This window comes from Zalophus californianus, chromosome 6, assembly GCF_009762305.2.
Source record: "Zalophus californianus isolate mZalCal1 chromosome 6, mZalCal1.pri.v2, whole genome shotgun sequence".
NCBI classification, from domain to species: domain Eukaryota; kingdom Metazoa; phylum Chordata; class Mammalia; order Carnivora; family Otariidae; genus Zalophus; species Zalophus californianus.
The window spans coordinates 70,969,419-70,985,637 of NC_045600.1; the positions used below are offsets into that span (position 1 = coordinate 70,969,419).

At 58.0% G+C, this 16,219-nt stretch overlaps 1 protein-coding gene across 7 annotated transcripts; it reads left to right on the forward strand.

Annotated features, from left to right (window-relative positions):
* The first annotated feature begins 57 nt into the window (after window positions 1–57).
* Window positions 58–16,138, forward strand: ADCY4 (adenylate cyclase 4). 7 transcript variants are annotated; one of them, XM_027569809.1, is made up of 26 exons: window positions 58–1,020; window positions 1,326–1,537; window positions 2,972–3,169; window positions 3,255–3,416; window positions 4,025–4,174; window positions 4,614–4,762; window positions 4,841–4,952; window positions 5,667–5,794; window positions 5,948–6,106; window positions 6,364–6,496; window positions 6,699–6,872; window positions 9,318–9,361; window positions 9,487–9,573; window positions 9,775–9,844; window positions 10,192–10,289; window positions 10,963–11,047; window positions 11,156–11,293; window positions 11,914–12,024; window positions 12,280–12,464; window positions 12,642–12,726; window positions 13,203–13,361; window positions 14,628–14,789; window positions 15,084–15,191; window positions 15,284–15,398; window positions 15,725–15,849; window positions 15,935–16,138. In XM_027569809.1, exons 2-26 carry the CDS (start codon window positions 1,379–1,381, stop codon window positions 16,085–16,087), a joined length of 3,249 nt encoding a protein of 1,082 aa, XP_027425610.1. In that variant the 5' UTR covers window positions 58–1,020; window positions 1,326–1,378; the 3' UTR covers window positions 16,088–16,138. The 7 variants fall into 7 exon arrangements, with proteins under 7 accessions (XP_027425610.1, XP_027425611.1, XP_027425612.1 ...); XM_027569810.1 differs by having other exon boundaries at window positions 14,643–14,789; XM_027569811.1 differs by lacking the exon at window positions 11,156–11,293.
* The last annotated feature ends 81 nt before the right edge of the window (window positions 16,139–16,219 follow it).

Sequence of the window (16,219 nt, forward strand, 5' to 3'; positions counted from 1 at the left end):
CCCTGCCCTCTAGCTGAGGCCGGAAGCGGGATGCTCGGGGCTGGGAGCGGGCGGTGGCGTGGCACACAAGGTCAGGGCCCAGCTGGCGGCAGGAAGGAATCCCTGAGGCCTTGGCTCCAGGGGCCGCTCTAATCTCTGGCCGGACAACTTCCTCTAGATCGGCTGAGACCCCACCCTATACCAAAATTCTGGGGGTAGTCTCTCTGCCCCCCTTTTCCTCTGGGCTAGGGAGACGCCGCAGTGGGGTCCTGGGGAGAGGGCTCTCCATGGGCATTGGAAGACCCCGGCACATCTCTTGCCCTGCACAATGCCCCCAGCCTCTCTGAGGTCAGCCTGATTTCTTATTCCCCTCCACCGCCTGCGCTCCCGCGCAGGTCGCTGCCCAGGTGGAGCCCTTTGACCCTCAGCTGGTGTCTGCAGTGGAAAGCTTTGGCTCCACAGAGCTACACACAGACGTGCCCCCTCCCATGGAGCTGGTCCGGTGGGACAGGAGCAGTTCAGACTCCACAGCAGCTGCATCCAGGCAGGAGGGGAGCGGAACGGGCCGACCCGCCGCCCCCATCCCGGCCCCAACCCGACCTAAATCCTAGCCCCGATTGGGCCCCACATCCTTCCCTACATTCTCACCAGCCTTCGCTCCAGCGCTCCTTCACTCTCCCGGTGGCCAAGGGCCCACCCCCATTTTGACACTTGCTGCTCAGCCTGGCCCACCCCACCCCCTCGCCTCTCCCACGGTTCGCATTCCCTTGCTCGAGGGGGCTGGAGCGGGGAGGCAACGACAGTGTTAGGGGAGACAATGGGGGGGGAGGAGGCCTGGGGAGTCCGCCTCGGCACGGGAAGGGGCCGGGCAGGGCAGTCCCGTCGGGGAAGTGGGAGGGGGCCCCGGCGCAGGGAGGGAAGCGCCCGCCGCCCGGGGCTCTGAGCCACTAGCTTCTCGGCGATCGATCGGGACTCCGCCACCGGCTGCCCTGGGCTCCCTCCTTGCGCCTCGCCCATTCAAGCCGCTGCAGCATCCCGGCAGTGAGTTCGGGGGTAAAAGAGGAACCCGAGGCTCCTTTGCTTCAAACCCAAATCCTGCCCCACCCGCAGCCGAGGCTTTTGCTAGGGCACCTCTGCAGTCTGGGTTTGAGGGAGGAGGAGCGAAGGATGGGGCAGTCTTCTCACAGCCAACTGGGAAAAGGCTGGGAGACCACGGGGAGTGCCTGGCAGCTGGGATTGCCGCCCGGTTGGGGAAACGGGGTGGAAGTGGCTTGGACCCTGTGAGAGAGGCACAGTTGGGGCCCCGAGCGGCCACAGGCGGTAACGCAGCCCCTGGCCTTCCCCAGCCCGGGGGTCCGCCCTCCACCCCCGGGGCGACGCAGCCCGGGGCAGGGGGACCATGGCCCGCCTCTTCAGTCCCCGGCCGCCCCCCAGCGAAGACCTCTTCTACGAGACCTACTACAGCCTGAGCCAGCAGTACCCACTGCTGCTTCTGCTGCTGGTGATCGTGCTCTGCGCGCTCCTGGCGATGCTGGCTGTCGCCTACGGCAGCGGCAGGGTGAGCGGGGCTCCTTCTGGTGGGGGGGGGGGCTCCTTCCCGAGGGTGGCGGGAGGGTCACCGTCTAGAGGGCGTTTTCGGGGTAGAGACTTAGGGAGGGGTCTTCTTTTTGACATGCGTTCTTTGCTGGAACCCAGGAAAGAAGCACCGAGCCTTGCTAGGAAATGTAGTGATCCTGGACAAGTCACTGCACCTCTCTGGGCCACAGTCGCTGGGCTGCTGGGAGAAAGCCGAGCCCTAGGTGCTTTTAATTTCTCTCAGGGGACTGACAGACCTTCTGAGCTTCTGTGATCTACTGGTTCTAGAGTAAATTCAACACCGGGTTTTCCAGTTTTCCAGAAGGGAAATTACATGGGGCCCCGTGGGAATCCGTTTCCTGGTTTTCTTTCTCTCACAGGGGCCGTGGGGCAGCTGTACCCATGGACTCCCACTCACATTTAGTCCCCAAATAAAGCCATTTCCAGTTGCCTTTTTTTTAGGAGAAAGGGGGTCTTCAATTCCATTTCTGGGAATATCTTGCTCCAAGTTTTCTTTTCACTTTTTGGAAGCGAGTTGGGGAAACCACTAAACTGACCAATTCTTGCTGGGCCACCTTGAAGTCCAGGAAGAGGTGGGGACACAGGGCAGGGACAGCGGCAGGAGGTCGACGCCCAGAGGTGGGTGGTGAAAGTGTAGCGCTCTCCCCTGCCCTGCCTCGAGGGAGGTTCCAGGTGCCCCCTGCTGCTGGGGCACTTTTTGGAGCTGGGGGCGTGGCTACTCCCAGACTTGTGCCAAGGGCAGGGAATCTCCTGAGCAAATTGGCCAGATTTGGATACACTCATTCCTAAGTGCCTTCTGTGACGTAGGCTTTTTCACTTGTGTCAGGACCCCAGGATGGTGTTCCAGTTCCTATTTGACACATGAGAAAATGAGCTCAGAAAGGTCATAGATTCACAAATGCGCCATATGGGTAGGCCCTGGGTAGATGACCCAAGGCTCTCGCACCCTGCCAGTGAGATATGAGGTTGAACCATTGCATTGCAGGCTCTGTAGATTTTTTTTTTAAAGATTTTATTTATTTATTTGACAGAGAGAGAGCGAGAGCAGGAACACAAGCAGGGGGAGTGGGAGAGGGAGAAGCAGGCTTCCCGCCGAGCAGGGAGCCTGATGCAGGGCTCGATCCCAGGACCCTGGGATCATGACCTGAGCCAAAGGCAGACGCTTAATGATTGAGCCACCCAGGCGCCCCCTGGCTCTGTAGATTAAAAACAGATTCTTGGCAACTTCCTATGGTTCAACCTAATCTGAACGGCCAGCCCAGGGGCACTGTCTCCTTTTCCGACTTGAGTTTGAGACACTTTTCAGAGGTGGCCTGGGGGGCTGCCTGTTCTTCAACTTGGAGGAGCGCCCCAAACTCCGCACTCCAGTCTTGCCGCAAGCACCCCCTCCCCACAGGATCTAGCTTCAGACCGGGGCTTCCTGACCACTGTGCTGTGCGCACTGGGTGGCTTCTCGCTGCTCCTGGGCCTGGCTTCCCGCGAGCAACGACTGCAGCGCTGGACACGCCCCCTGTCGGTTCTGGTGTGGGCCGCGCTACTCGGGCTAGGCCACGGCTTCCAGTTCACTGGGGGCCTGGTGAGCGCCTGGGACCAGGTGAGAGGAGCGGCAGGTGGAGCAGGGGGCAGGAGGACGCCCGGGCCAAGAGCAGCCAGCAGCTTCCCGTGCACCTCTCCCCCAGGTGTCCTTTTTCCTCTTCATCATCTTCACCGTGTATGCCATGTTGCCCTTGGGCATGTGGGATGCCGCTGCCGCAGGCCTTGCCTCATCACTCTCCCACCTGCTGGTCCTTGGGCTGTACCTGGGGCCTCAGCCGGACTCCCGGCCGGCGCTGCTGCCGCAGGTGAGGAGGCACTCACGTAGCCCAGGCCGCGCCCCCGGGGCCCCCACTGTGCCCAGGGCCCACTGGGGAGCACGCCGCGTTTGTTCCTCTGAGCATGCACCAACCGCTTGCTGAGCTGGGACTCCATGGCAGGGCGCCACGCTAAGCACAGGGTACAAACACATGCACCCAGACGGTGCCCTCGTGGAGCAGGTACACCACTGCAGCACGATGCTGCAGACCCCAGAAGACCCCTCTGGGCCCACGGGGAAGGGACTTCCCCAGGGGACCAGAGTTGTGGGGACAGATGCGGATGATGGAAACTTCACAGCAAACGTAAAAATTGGTGCTTGAGTAATTTTGTGCTGCGGGGGACACGGAGGGGCGTAGATGGTGGGGTGGTATTCTAGGCAGAGGAAATGTGTGTGCAAGCGTTTCTAGACCTAAGAGGCCTTGTTGGTGCTCAACTGAGTCTAGAGCAGGGATACTGGGGCAGGAGAAGCGCCCCCGAGGGACTGGGCAGTGTGGCACCGATGGCCTGGAAATACTCCGGTCTCTCACTGTGGAGTCCTCCTCAACCCTCTTGGGGACCAACTCCAGCTACACACGTAGCCACTCCCCTCCCCCAGCTGGCAGCAAACGCCGTGTTATTCCTGTGTGGGAACGTGGCCGGGGCGTACCACAAGGCGCTGATGGAGCGCGCGCTGCGCGCCACGTTCCGGGAGGCTCTTCGTTCCCTGCACTCGCGCCGCCGGCTGGACACCGAGAAGAAGCACCAGGTCCGCTGGGCCTGGGAGGCTGGGCGGGACCGGGGTTTGAGAAAGGAGTTGTTTACATCACACAATGGGGCTCCTTTGCAAGCCGAATGACTTTGGGCAGGTTACTTGCCCTTCTCTCTCCTCCTTTGTAAAACGTGGCTAACTGCCCACCTTGGAAAGTTATGTTAAGTCTCGAAAACCCTGAAGCTTCTAAAAGCACTTTTGGGATACTAAACGAAGAAGTCATTCTGGCATCGGTGCTGGGAGTTCAGTCCCTAAAGGTGATAGCGCAGGATGGGGTGCTGAAGCCCAGCTCTATGTGATGGGGAGGATCTGGGGGAGTACCCTGGGGCCCACCTGGTGGGGCTGGGGAAAGTGGGTGAGCTCCTAGGTCGTTGGGAGGCTGGGACTCCTGGCTTTAGGTTGCAAGAGGGTGGGTGTTCATAGTGATCTCCTCCAGGAACACCTTCTCTTGTCTATCCTTCCTGCCTACTTGGCCCGAGAGATGAAGGCAGAGATCATGGCACGGCTGCAGGCTGGACAGGGGTCACGGCCAGAGAGCACCAACAACTTCCACAGCCTCTATGTCAAGAGGCACCAGGGAGTCAGGTATGAGAGGGGATGGCCAGAGGGGCGAGGGGTGTGGGCTGAGATCTTGGCCCCACTGACGCCATTTGCCCTGCCCAGCGTGCTATATGCTGACATCGTGGGCTTCACGCGGCTGGCCAGTGAGTGCTCCCCTAAGGAGTTGGTGCTCATGCTCAACGAGCTCTTTGGCAAGTTCGACCAGATTGCCAAGGTCAGAGGGGACCTCCCTCCCTACCCAGGGACCTTCAAATGCCCCACCCTGGATAGCCCCTTCCAAGGGAAACTCCTGCCACCTAAGACCCCAGTCCCATTTCAGAGCCCATGTATTCCAATGGAAGATATTCCAATGGAAGTAGGAAACCCTTTCAAACAACCCTAGGTATGGAGCTGCTCACCACACACCTCAAACCTGGAGAGACTTCTCAACAAGGCCCCACAAATACCCCAACGACAACACCCCCCAAATATTCTCAGAGCGCCCAGTGTAGGGGTCTCTGGACACTACAACCAGATCTAGAGAGATTTTCAGATGTTCTGACCTTAGGGAGCCCTTCCAAGGGAAATCTCTGCCCTGTGCAACATCAGCCCAAGCTAGACCAGCCACCTGTTCAGGCCCCAGGGATGCCCCCAACAAACCTAATCTTAGGGCTCCCCCAGAAAACCGCAGTCTTGAGGCTACTCTCATGTGCTCAAATCTGAATACACCCTACACGTGCCGAAGCTGGGGGAGAGCCACAGACCTCAGCCAGCCCCATATCCAGTTAAGGGAATCCCTAGATCTGACCCAGAGACTCCCAACCTCAGAAGTTCTTCAGGAATACCACATTTGCTCCCACCTGTCCCAGCCCCCTCGTGCCTCCTCTGACCTCTAACCAGGTGCCCCCTCCCCCCTCCACCCCGCACACGCACACACACACACTCCCAGGAGCATGAATGCATGCGGATCAAGATCCTGGGCGACTGTTACTACTGTGTCTCTGGGCTTCCGCTCTCCCTGCCAGACCACGCCATCAACTGCGTGCGCATGGGGCTGGACATGTGCCGGGCCATCAGGTCAGCTCAGGGGGGCCGGTGGGAGGGGTACCAAGGGATGGATGTGGGCGAGGAGCAGGCAGGGTAGTGGAGGTCCTCTTGGAGAGAGGGAGGGGTGTGGCATGCGTAGAGCCGAAGGCGGCATTCAGACTGTCCCCTGCATACCCTGCTCAGGAAACTCCGGGCAGCCACTGGCGTAGACATCAACATGCGTGTGGGTGTGCATTCGGGCAGTGTGCTCTGCGGAGTCATCGGCCTACAGAAGTGGCAGTATGATGTCTGGTCCCATGATGTCACGCTGGCCAACCACATGGAGGCGGGCGGCGTGCCAGGGTGAGATGTGGGGCTGCAGGAGGCCACAGGAAGAAACCAGCGGGCCTCCCACATGCTGCCACCCTATTCACAGTTACCTAAAATGAGCACAGTCCTACCTGAGGCTCGGGGAGATCCTGGCATGCAGGGAGGGGTGCAAGGAGACACCTCCTGGAACACAGGGCCTTGCTTAAAGTCAGACCTCCAGGAAGGATCCTGGGAAAAAATCAGAGGTTTGAAGGCCCTCCCTCCTGATTCTCACTGCCCCCTCTTTCCAGACGAGTACATATTACAGGGGCTACCCTGGCCCTGCTGGCAGGGGCTTATGCTGTGGAGGATGCATCCATGGAACACCGGGACCCATACCTTCGGGAGCTAGGGGAGCCCACCTACCTAGTCATCGATCCCCGGGTAAAAGCCCAGCCTGGACCCCATGGGCTGGCCCATCCTAACCACCCACAGCCACCAGGCCTGATCTCTTCTCCTATGCCAGACATTGAAATCCTGGGTGTCAGGGTGTCTGTCGAGGGGGAGGAGAGCCAACCTTCTAAGGGGTATGGGGAGAATGTAGAAAGCGTTTGTGATCTTGACTCTCAGCCCTCATATGCCCCAGGCTGAGGAGGAGGATGAGAAGGGCACTGCGGGAGGGCTGCTGTCCTCTCTCGAGGGTCCCAAGATGCGGCCGTCACTGCTGATGACCCGCTACCTGGAGTCCTGGGGCGCAGCCAAGCCTTTTGCCCACCTGAGCCACCTAGAGAGCCCTGTGTCCACCTCCACCCCTCTCCCGGTAAGTGCACCTCCGTCGTGAGCCTGAGCACTTACGAACCCCTCCCAACTTCCCCGCCCTCACCACCAGTGAGTCACTTGATGACATCCGAGGTCCTGAACTGTCTGGTTGCCCCAGTTGCTGGTTCAGGCCTTTCCTTGTCCTTCCTTCCAGAGACAGGGCAAAGATCATCGCCCTCTGGGCTCACCTGAGATGCAGAATCCTATATACATCAGATCTATGGCCATTGTTCCCCAGCCTCCACTCGGGAACCCCTTTCCATCAGCACCACAGAGGTATAGGCCACACTTCTGGCTCCGAAGCCAGTGCTCACAGCCATTCCCATGGGGAAATGTCTCTGTCCAGCTCCATTCCTGAGACTGCACACTCTCTTTTAATCCCCACCAGGACTGGGAAGGTGGGGGCAAATCAGTTGTTGACCCAACTCTCCAGCATGTGTATGAGAATAAAATGAGATGACAGTGAAAATCTCACATGGCCTTAAAGGACGTCACCCTGAGCAGGCAGGGGTCAGGGGGGGAGGGAAGAGAGGACACAAGGGGACGGTGGATACTGGCTGATCCTGTGCTTGGCCACCCTCAGCTCATTGGTGTCCTACTAGCTGGTGCAGGAGTCTTCATCTCCCCCACCAGCAGGCTCTTAGGTTTGGTGCTTGGTGACAAGCAACCAGAACACCCTCTTGCAGGGACTGAGGCCGTGTCCCCAAAGGCTTGCCCTAGGAGTAGGTCCCTCATCCTGCCCTCCTCCATTTGATCTGATCTTCCCAGAACTTTCCCAGCCACCTTTCTGCAGATCTTCCACTCAGAATCTTCTCTACTAGGTAGACCCAGTTGGGTATATGGGATGACTTCAGAGTACACTTTCTGTGTGCTGGCTCCCCTCCCCACCCACCCAGCAAGAAAGCAGGCCAGAGATCAGTGAGCACTGTGGGGTGGGGGGACCTTGGCAGCAGTGGTTCAGGAGAATACCTAAATCGAAGCCTTAACATAGGGTAGGGGAAAGGTCAGAAGGGTTAAGCAGGCAGGAGAGAGAGGAAGAAAGAATCCAAGACCCTGTTCACTCTTGCAGGATGGAGCCCCCCCTCCCCCCGGGGGGAGGAGGTAGAGTAGAGGGTGGGCTCTGGTGGGAGCCCAGGGACTGTGAGACAGTGTTGGGTGCAATGCCCATGGTGAGATGCCCCCCCAGAACCCATGCCAGACCCCCCCAAGACCCCACTAGTGTGCAGGCTAAGAAGTGTCAGGGTGGAGAAGTTGGAACCCCTAGTTCAAGGGTATCTCCCAAGGCAGGACCTCACCAGCCCAGAAGTTCACTTCCCAGCCCCTGAAGTGCCAAGCCCTCAGTCAAATGTTAGGAATCCTGAGAATCACATCAGCTTACCCTTAAACAATGGGGACCTCTGGGGTGGTGGTGCATTGTTAGTGCTAGTATATACCTACCATCCATCTGTCCATCCATCCATCCATCCATCCATCCATCCATCCATCCATCCTTTCCACAATCTTAAAGCACCTACTATGTGGCAGGCACGAGGCTAGTTCTTGAGAAGACAGAAATGAATAAAACGTTTTCTCTGCCTTCGAATAACATACAGGCATTGAGCAAGGTGGAGAGGCAGGTGGGTAGTTTGAAATGAGTTAGGCCCGAACCAAGATGCGTAGTTGGGCTCTTACCTAGAACATCCCTCTTAATCTCCCTTTTCCTCTCCTCTCCCTCTCCCATACACCGGGTTTGGGTTTGGGGGGATGAGGTGGCCCCCTGTGACCCTGCTGCCTTCACATGAGCCAGGGGAGAGCGAAAGAACAGTCACCAGACGCCTGGCCCTGGGCAGGCTGCTGCTCTTCACTCTCTTTCTTGGGGTTTGACTCACCCACTTACGTGTCTGCCTGCTTTCATATCTTTACACACAGCACGCTTTCCTTTTACTGCAGAAAAGAATTACTGTGACCAGGTTGTTTCTCTTCCTTCCTCTTTCCCTTTCTTCTTGCTTTTTTGTTTTCTGCTCCCACCACCTCCCAGCTCAGCTTGACCACAAAGGAGTCAGAATGTTCGGCGTCATCACTTCAGTTTAAACCAACGAGGATTTTTTGGCATGCTGGGGGGATGGGCAAGTCCCCGTCTTTGGGATTTGTTCAGTCCTTAGGGAAGATGACCACCCCTCAAGCCTACAGAGTTGTCTCATAAGTGGTAGAAAGCTGAGGAAATAAGAGCATAAGGACCCCTGGGTGTCTGAAGAGTCCGGAAGACCTTTTAAGGCATAAATGTGGTTTGACCCTTCCCTTAAGGACAGGTGGGATTTGATGGAAAGAGGAAGCCATTAGAGGCAGGGGAAACACATCAGACGCTCATGGCCAAGGACGTGTATAGACATGGAATGCCTCACTGCAGAGAGGCTTCAAGGATGCTCAGCATCGCCTCATCTCCCCCTGCGCTGTGTTCTCCCGACAGGAGAAGGCCCTGGCCTCCTTCAGCCCCCAGTGGAGCCTGGACCGGTGAGGAGGCCCCCGCAACTCTGTCTGAGTGACCTGCCTCCATCCTCCCTAGGGGGGCTGCTCCCGCTTCGCCCGCATGCTATGGAGGGTCTCCTGTGGTGACAGGCTGGGCTCTCACCATGCAGGAGCCGTACCCCCCGGGGACTGGATGAGGACCTGGACACTGGGGACGCCAAGTTCTTCCAGGTCATCGAACAGCTCAACTCTCAGAAGTATGGAGAACCAAAGGCGGCCGGGAGGGTTTCGGGGCTGGGCCCCCGCGGTATGGGATGGATGTGTTCCCCTGAGGACCCCGGGGGAAGGGAGCGGCTTCCCTGCTCCAGCCCAGGGAAACACACACCTGGTCACCACCCCCCACCCGCCCTGCCCTGCCCTTTCCTCTCTGGGGCTCACTGCCCTCCACCTCCCAACAGACAGTGGAAGCAGTCAAAGGACTTCAACCCATTGACACTGTACTTCAGAGAGAAGGAGCTGGAGAAAGAGGTGGGTGTGGGGGGTGATAGCGGAGAATTTTCTAACCTTAGTTCCTTGGCCTTGGGGAGCAGGCAAGCCCCATGGTCGCACCTCACCTCCCAGGTCTGCTCTGTTTGTGATCCTGGGGGTGAGGAGCTTGGGCCTCTCTCCAAATGGACGTCACCCTGTCGATTGGATCCCTAGGTGGGGATGGGAGGGAGGAGGGTGGCTCCTCGGAAAACCAGTAGGGGGTACCTGAGACTGAACTGGGGGAGGGCGTGAGGCTGGGGCCCCCGCTCCTTGCCTGCGATGGACACCTCCAAGGTGTTGGGCAGCCCTCGTGGCCCCTGTTGCCACACTGACCCCTGTCCTTCCAGTATCGACTCTCTGCCCTCCCTGCCTTCAAATACTATGCAGCCTGCACCTTCCTGGTCTTCCTCTCCAATTTCATCATCCAGATGCTGGTGACCAACAGGTGAGAGCCCCAGGCAAGGACGGCCCTGAGTCTCGTACAGTGACCACCAGGCTCCTGCTGATCCTTGACCCACACTTTCTTCCTTTACCCACTTTCCCTTGGCTTCAGACACTGAGCCACAGAGAAAGTATGTGTTCTGGGGAAGCAGTGATAATCACAGCCTTCATTTTACTATCTTACATCCTGTGGACTGTCTACATAATCCGAGCACTTTCACATGCCTGTCTCTGGGTCCTGAAAACAGGTTCTGTTTTCATTGAGAAGCCCAAATCTCACAGCAAATGAGCTTAGAAAGGAGGTCATCGTTTTTAGTCCATGGCTAGGAGGGGCTGCAAGGACTTGTCCAAAACTCAGCCAGGCGCAAGAGCTTCAGCCTGAAGGCCCAGACACTGGCCTGATGGGGCCTCGGCCCCTTTGTGAGCCCCCTACCCCCTTCCAGTACTGTCCCTACCTCATTAGCCCCCGCACCCCACCACCACTGCCCTAGACCCCCTCAGCTTTCCCGGATCATTGGCATGCGATGCCTTGTATTGGCCCAGACCCCACTGGGGGCCAGTTCAGATCCCCAGGACTGCTCCTCCCCATGTCTCCCAACCAGGGTGCACAGCAACCTCCCGGCACACAGAGCGTCCTCTGACTCTCCAAGGCCTCACTCACTCTTGTCTCCCTTTAGGACCCCAGCTCTGGCCATCGCCTATAGTGTCACCTTCCTCCTCTTCTTTCTCCTTCTCTTCGTCTGCTTCTCAGAGCACCTGACGGTGAGGTGGGCTGGGGGGTGGAAGTGGTCAGCTGGGCCCTGACCATGACCTGGCCTGAGGGGGGTGTGCCCCAGCCCCGTGGCTAAGGTTCTTGTGCTCCTTCCGCAGAAGTGTGTCTTGAAAGGCCCCAAGATGCTGCACTGGCTGCCCACCCTGTCTAGCCTGGTGGCCACGCGGCCCGGCCTGCGAGTTGCCCTGGGCACGGCCACCATCCTCCTCGTTTTTGTCATGGCTGTTACCAGCCTGGTGAGGGCACAGGGGGCCCTGTGCACCCCCATCGGGGCCTGTTGGACCCATCGGAGGCTGAGAGGGGGCCCCTGGATTTGGGAGAGCAGCTGGACCAAGGCCAGGGGATCCTGGCAATGTTGGACAAGCATAAAGAAAAAAATTAATCTGCCACCTGCGTAATTGTTTGTAACACTCTGGTGGACATCGTTCCTATCTTTTCTATGTAGGCAGATCTTCACTGCTTAGCTCACTCACTGTGATTTTGTAGCTGAGCCTGGTGGGTTTTTCAGGACTTAGAATCACTCCTAGAATTCTATCCCTGAAAGACATCTTAGGAATCCTCCCCCAGCCAAGTCACAGAAGAGGAAGCTGAGGCCCAGAGAGGTAAAGTGTCTGGCAAGAGATCACCCAGTGGATCCACTGGCAGACTAGTGCTCAGGACACCCACTCCTCCCATCCCTGACCGCCCAGCGAGGACCCCGGTGCTAAGGCTCCCTCACCAGCCCAGAAATAGCAGGATCCACCCCTTTGGAGGAGTCTGGCCCTCACTCATCCCTAGGTCAGCTGAAACCCAGCACAAGCCACCATTGTGCTCCAGGAGCTGCCTGCCCACCTCAGCTCTTCGCTTCCTTCTGCAGTTCTTCTTACCGGCAGCATCAGACTGCCCTTCCCGGGCTGCCAATGTGTCCTCCGTGGCTTCCAACCTCTCCTGGGAGCTCCCTGGGTCCCTGCCTCTCATCAGCGTCCCAGTGAGTGTTCCTCACAACCCTGAACCTCTTTCTCCAGAGCCTTCCTTGGCCCGTCCCCCACCCCCTTACTTGAGAAGCATTCCATCCTATGGATTGGGATGGACATAAAACACACTCGGTGTGTGTTTGTGTGTATGACACCCCCTGCCCCCAGATAGGACCTGGGCCCTGGGCAGGACAGGAGCCCTGGGATATTCTCCCACCCCTGCCTGTGGCAAATGCCCCGCCCCTTGACCACCCCGCCCGGCCCCACAGTACTCTATGCACTGCTGCGTGCTGGGGTTCCTGTCCTGCTCCCTCTTTCTGCACATGAGCTTCGAGCTGAAGTTACTGTTGCTCCTGCTATGGCTGGGGACCTCCTGCTCCCTCTTCCTGCACTCCCATGCCTGGCTGTCCGACTGCGTCCTCGCCCGCCTCTATCCGGCTCCCTCGGACTCCAGGTGCGCACGGCCACTGGACAGAGGGGCCCGGGGCCTCCGGGAGGAGAGCAGAGCTGTCCTCACCTCACTGACCTGAAAGGGGGAGGGTGGCTGAGGGCTACATGGGCCCTCGGGGTAGGGAGGAGGCCATCAGGAAGGGGCAGGGCAAGGGGCAACCCTGATGTGTGGCGTCCTCAGGCCAGGGGTGCTGAAGGAGCCCAAACTGATGGGAGCTATCTCCTTCTTCATCTTCTTCTTCACCCTCCTTGTCCTGGCTCGGCAGGTGAGTCACCCAGCTCAACCCTCCAGAACTTCCCTTTGAAGGGGGAGGCAGGGGGGATCCCCATATTTGTGACTTGGTCTCTCTCACCCTTTCCCTCAATCCTCCATCTCCAGGGTTGAGCCCAAATGGTGTGCCCACTGGGAGCTTTTAAGTGAACCTTCCGGCTCCCTTTCTTTCTCCTTCACTCCCCAAGGGAGGTGCCCTCAAATTCTCCCTCCCTCGTCCCTCCCACCCCACGTCCAGGAAAACCACCCTTAAGAAAGAATCTGCTGCCAATTCTGTCTTCCCTAGTTTGAATCTGGTTTCAAGGTAGCCTCCCCAGGGAGAGTTGGTCCTTGAGGCTTCGCTCCAGACTGGAGAGTGGTGTGGTTTGAGGCGTCATGGAGCGCGAGGGGGCGGGGGGGAGGGTGAACACTCAGGAGCTGAGGCTCCCCCTGCACTGTGTCTCCCCTGGGGCCCCTGGTGACCCCTGCCAGAATGAGTATTACTGCCGCCTGGACTTCCTGTGGCAGAAGAAGCTGCGGCAGGAGCAGGAGGAGACAGAGACAATGGAGAACCTGACACGGCTACTGCTGGAGAATGTGCTCCCTGCGCACGTGGCCCCCCAGTTCATTGGCCAGAACCGGCGCAACGAGGTGACTCCCCCCCCGACTCCTGAGCCCCAGATGCCATAGACACTAATTTCAGATGGAAATCTTGGCCCTCGGCCCATCGTCTCTGGTCCCCCCACAGTGGGTTGGGTGGCCACCCGGGTCCCTGTCCCTGTCAGGTAGGTGCCTCCATCTTCATAAGCTCTTAGGCTTCGTCTGCTGAGCACAGAATCCCTGTGTTCCAAGTTCTTACTTAGAAGGCGTGTCTTCTCCAACCCATGGCCCCTCCATACCTCCCAGAAGCTTCTTCGAGTGTTGATGGGAGTTGTGTGGAGGACACCCAGTCCACCCAGCCCTCTGGACCTGCACTATCCAGGATGGTAGCCAGTAGCCATGTGTGGCCACTTAACATTTAAATTAATTCAAATAGAATGTTCAGGGCCTCAGCCTCACCGGCCACACTTCAAGTGTCTACGAGCTGCTTCTGGCCAGTGGCTACCATATTGGACATCACATACAGAGAACTTTCCAACACCACAGGAATTTCCATTGGTAGATGTTCATCTCCACCCTCAAACGTGCTCTAGTCAGACCGTCAGAGAAGGTCACCCACATATTGGCCCCGTTTTATCTGTACTCCCTGTCTGCTATGGAGACACTCTTGGCCTGTCCTGAGGAATGTGAAAAGAAACAGGTCAGGGGCTATTTCACAGCTTTATGCTGCCAGCAGTTGCTCTCTGCACTCAAATTCACCGGTAGATCTACTTCTCCTGGTGTTTTCTCTTATTTACACTGGGACTCTCATAACTAGTCCCGTTTCTGTCTTCACACTGGCTGCTAGAAAGCCCAGAGCCAGAACCTAGGCCTGACAAGGACTTCGTGTCACCCCTTTCGTGAACCAGCTTCAAATAGGATTCCATCTTTACTATCTTACCTTTATTTTCCCTTTGTCCCACTTCCCCTATTATTTTATCTTCCAAATTGTAGCTGCCCTTGTAAACTGACTTAACTGGCTTAACACCCTTCAGCAGTAAGGTAGGTTAGAAAGACCATCCCCACCGACATGATCCCAGTTCTTGAAGAGACTCCCTTCATGTTGCTATGAGGTGATCCTGACTCCAAACCCCTGTCTTTCCTGGAATCATAATGAGACCCGATCTTCGACTCCTGAGTCACACATCCCTGGGGTAACCTGGCCCTACCCCTCTCCCTCCTTTCCAGTCCTTAAATGGAGGGGCAAGAGTATGGACACAGGGAGGAGGGCCCATGCAGACCGCAGGGGGAAGAACGTGGCTTGCTCCCTCATCCCAGCCTCCCACCCTCCAGGACCTCTACCACCAGTCCTACGAGTGTGTCTGTGTCCTCTTCGCCTCAGTTCCAGACTTTAAGGAGTTTTACTCTGAATCCAACATCAACCACGAGGGTCTAGAGTGTCTGCGGCTGCTCAATGAGATCATTGCTGATTTTGACGAGGTGACAACTCCAAGGGTCCCCCAGACCCTTTGTCTTGGATGCTAGAATTTCCCACCAGTCCCTCCTGCCCACTTACTCTCCAGCCAGGGGCCCATCCTCCTCTCCCTGGCCCTGCCACTCCTCCTCTGATCCCCCAGCTCTCCAGGAACTCTTCCCACAATCCACTCTCCCTCCTGCCACGCTCCCTGACCCCACAACCTGGTCCTTTCGTCTCCAAAGGCCTGGGGCTGGGCTTCTGAGAGGGAGGAGGGAGAGAGCAAGAAAGACTGGGGACACAGCCTCCTTTCTGTACAGCTGCTCTCAAAGCCCAAGTTTAGTGGGGTGGAGAAGATCAAAACCATCGGCAGCACCTACATGGCAGCCACAGGCTTAAATGCCACCTCCGGACAGGACACACAGCAGGTACAGCATCCTTTCCTTACCCACCAGCGCCCATCTGGGCTTGCACTCCTGGGCCCTCACTGACCCATGGTGGTGGGCCGGCCCATTGCTAGGATGCTGAGCGAAGCTGCAGCCACCTGGGCACCATGGTGGAGTTTGCAGTGGCCCTTGGATCGAAGCTGGATGTCATCAATAAGCACTCCTTCAACGACTTCCGCCTGCGTGTGGGTGAGGGCCCTCCCTTGCTGGGGCAGTTCCTCTTCACCTTCTCAGGCTCTTCCTCCCCCAAAGTCCTTTGTTAGCTACTCCCCAGCTCACCCCTGGACCCCCCCGCCACCAGCCTCATCCCTGGGGGTGGAGCATGAAGCTGCTGGGCCAGGAGCTCTGGGGCTCAGCCACCCCTTCCCTAAGCCAGACCCCTCCAGACCCATCCTCCTTTCCTCTAAGACCTCCAGGCCTCCCGCCTGAGTCCTGGAGCTTGCTCCTCCCCTCGCCCTCCTTAAACCACCCCCCCCCCACCTCCCAGGGCTCCTCCTGACCACACTTCTTGTCAGGGTTGAACCATGGACCTGTAGTAGCCGGAGTGATTGGGGCCCAGAAGCCTCAGTACGACATCTGGGGCAACACGGTGAACGTGGCCAGCCGCATGGAGAGTACTGGAGTCCTGGGCAAAATCCAAGTGAGGAGGCCATATTGGAGGCATGGGGTGGGGGGATAGGATAGGACCACCCCCACACTCCAGGCTCATACCCTTTCAATCCCAGGTGACTGAAGAGACAGCCCGGGTGCTGCAGTCCTTAGGCTATACCTGCTACAGCCGGGGCATCATCAAGGTCAAAGGCAAAGGGCAGCTCTGCACCTACTTCCTGAACACAGATTTGACACGAACTGGCCCGCCTTCGGCCACCCTAGGCTGAGACCCCCATCCTCTCTATTCTAAGATCCTCAATAAAAAGACTCTGGGGGCACCTGGCTGGCTCAGTGGGTTGAGCGTTCGACTCTTGATTGCAGCTCAGGTCATGATCTCAGGGTCGTGAGATTGAACCCTG

Coding starts and splice junctions, on each gene's coding strand:
- ADCY4 (XM_027569809.1), top strand. CDS start 1,379: ATGGCCCGCCTCTTCAGTCCCCGGCCGCCCCCCAGCGAAGACCTCTTC. Junction 6,497..6,698: donor ACCTAGTCATCGATCCCCGG/GTAAAAGCCCAG, acceptor CATATGCCCCAG/GCTGAGGAGGAGGATGAGAA. Junction 10,290..10,962: donor CAGATGCTGGTGACCAACAG/GTGAGAGCCCCA, acceptor GTCTCCCTTTAG/GACCCCAGCTCTGGCCATCG.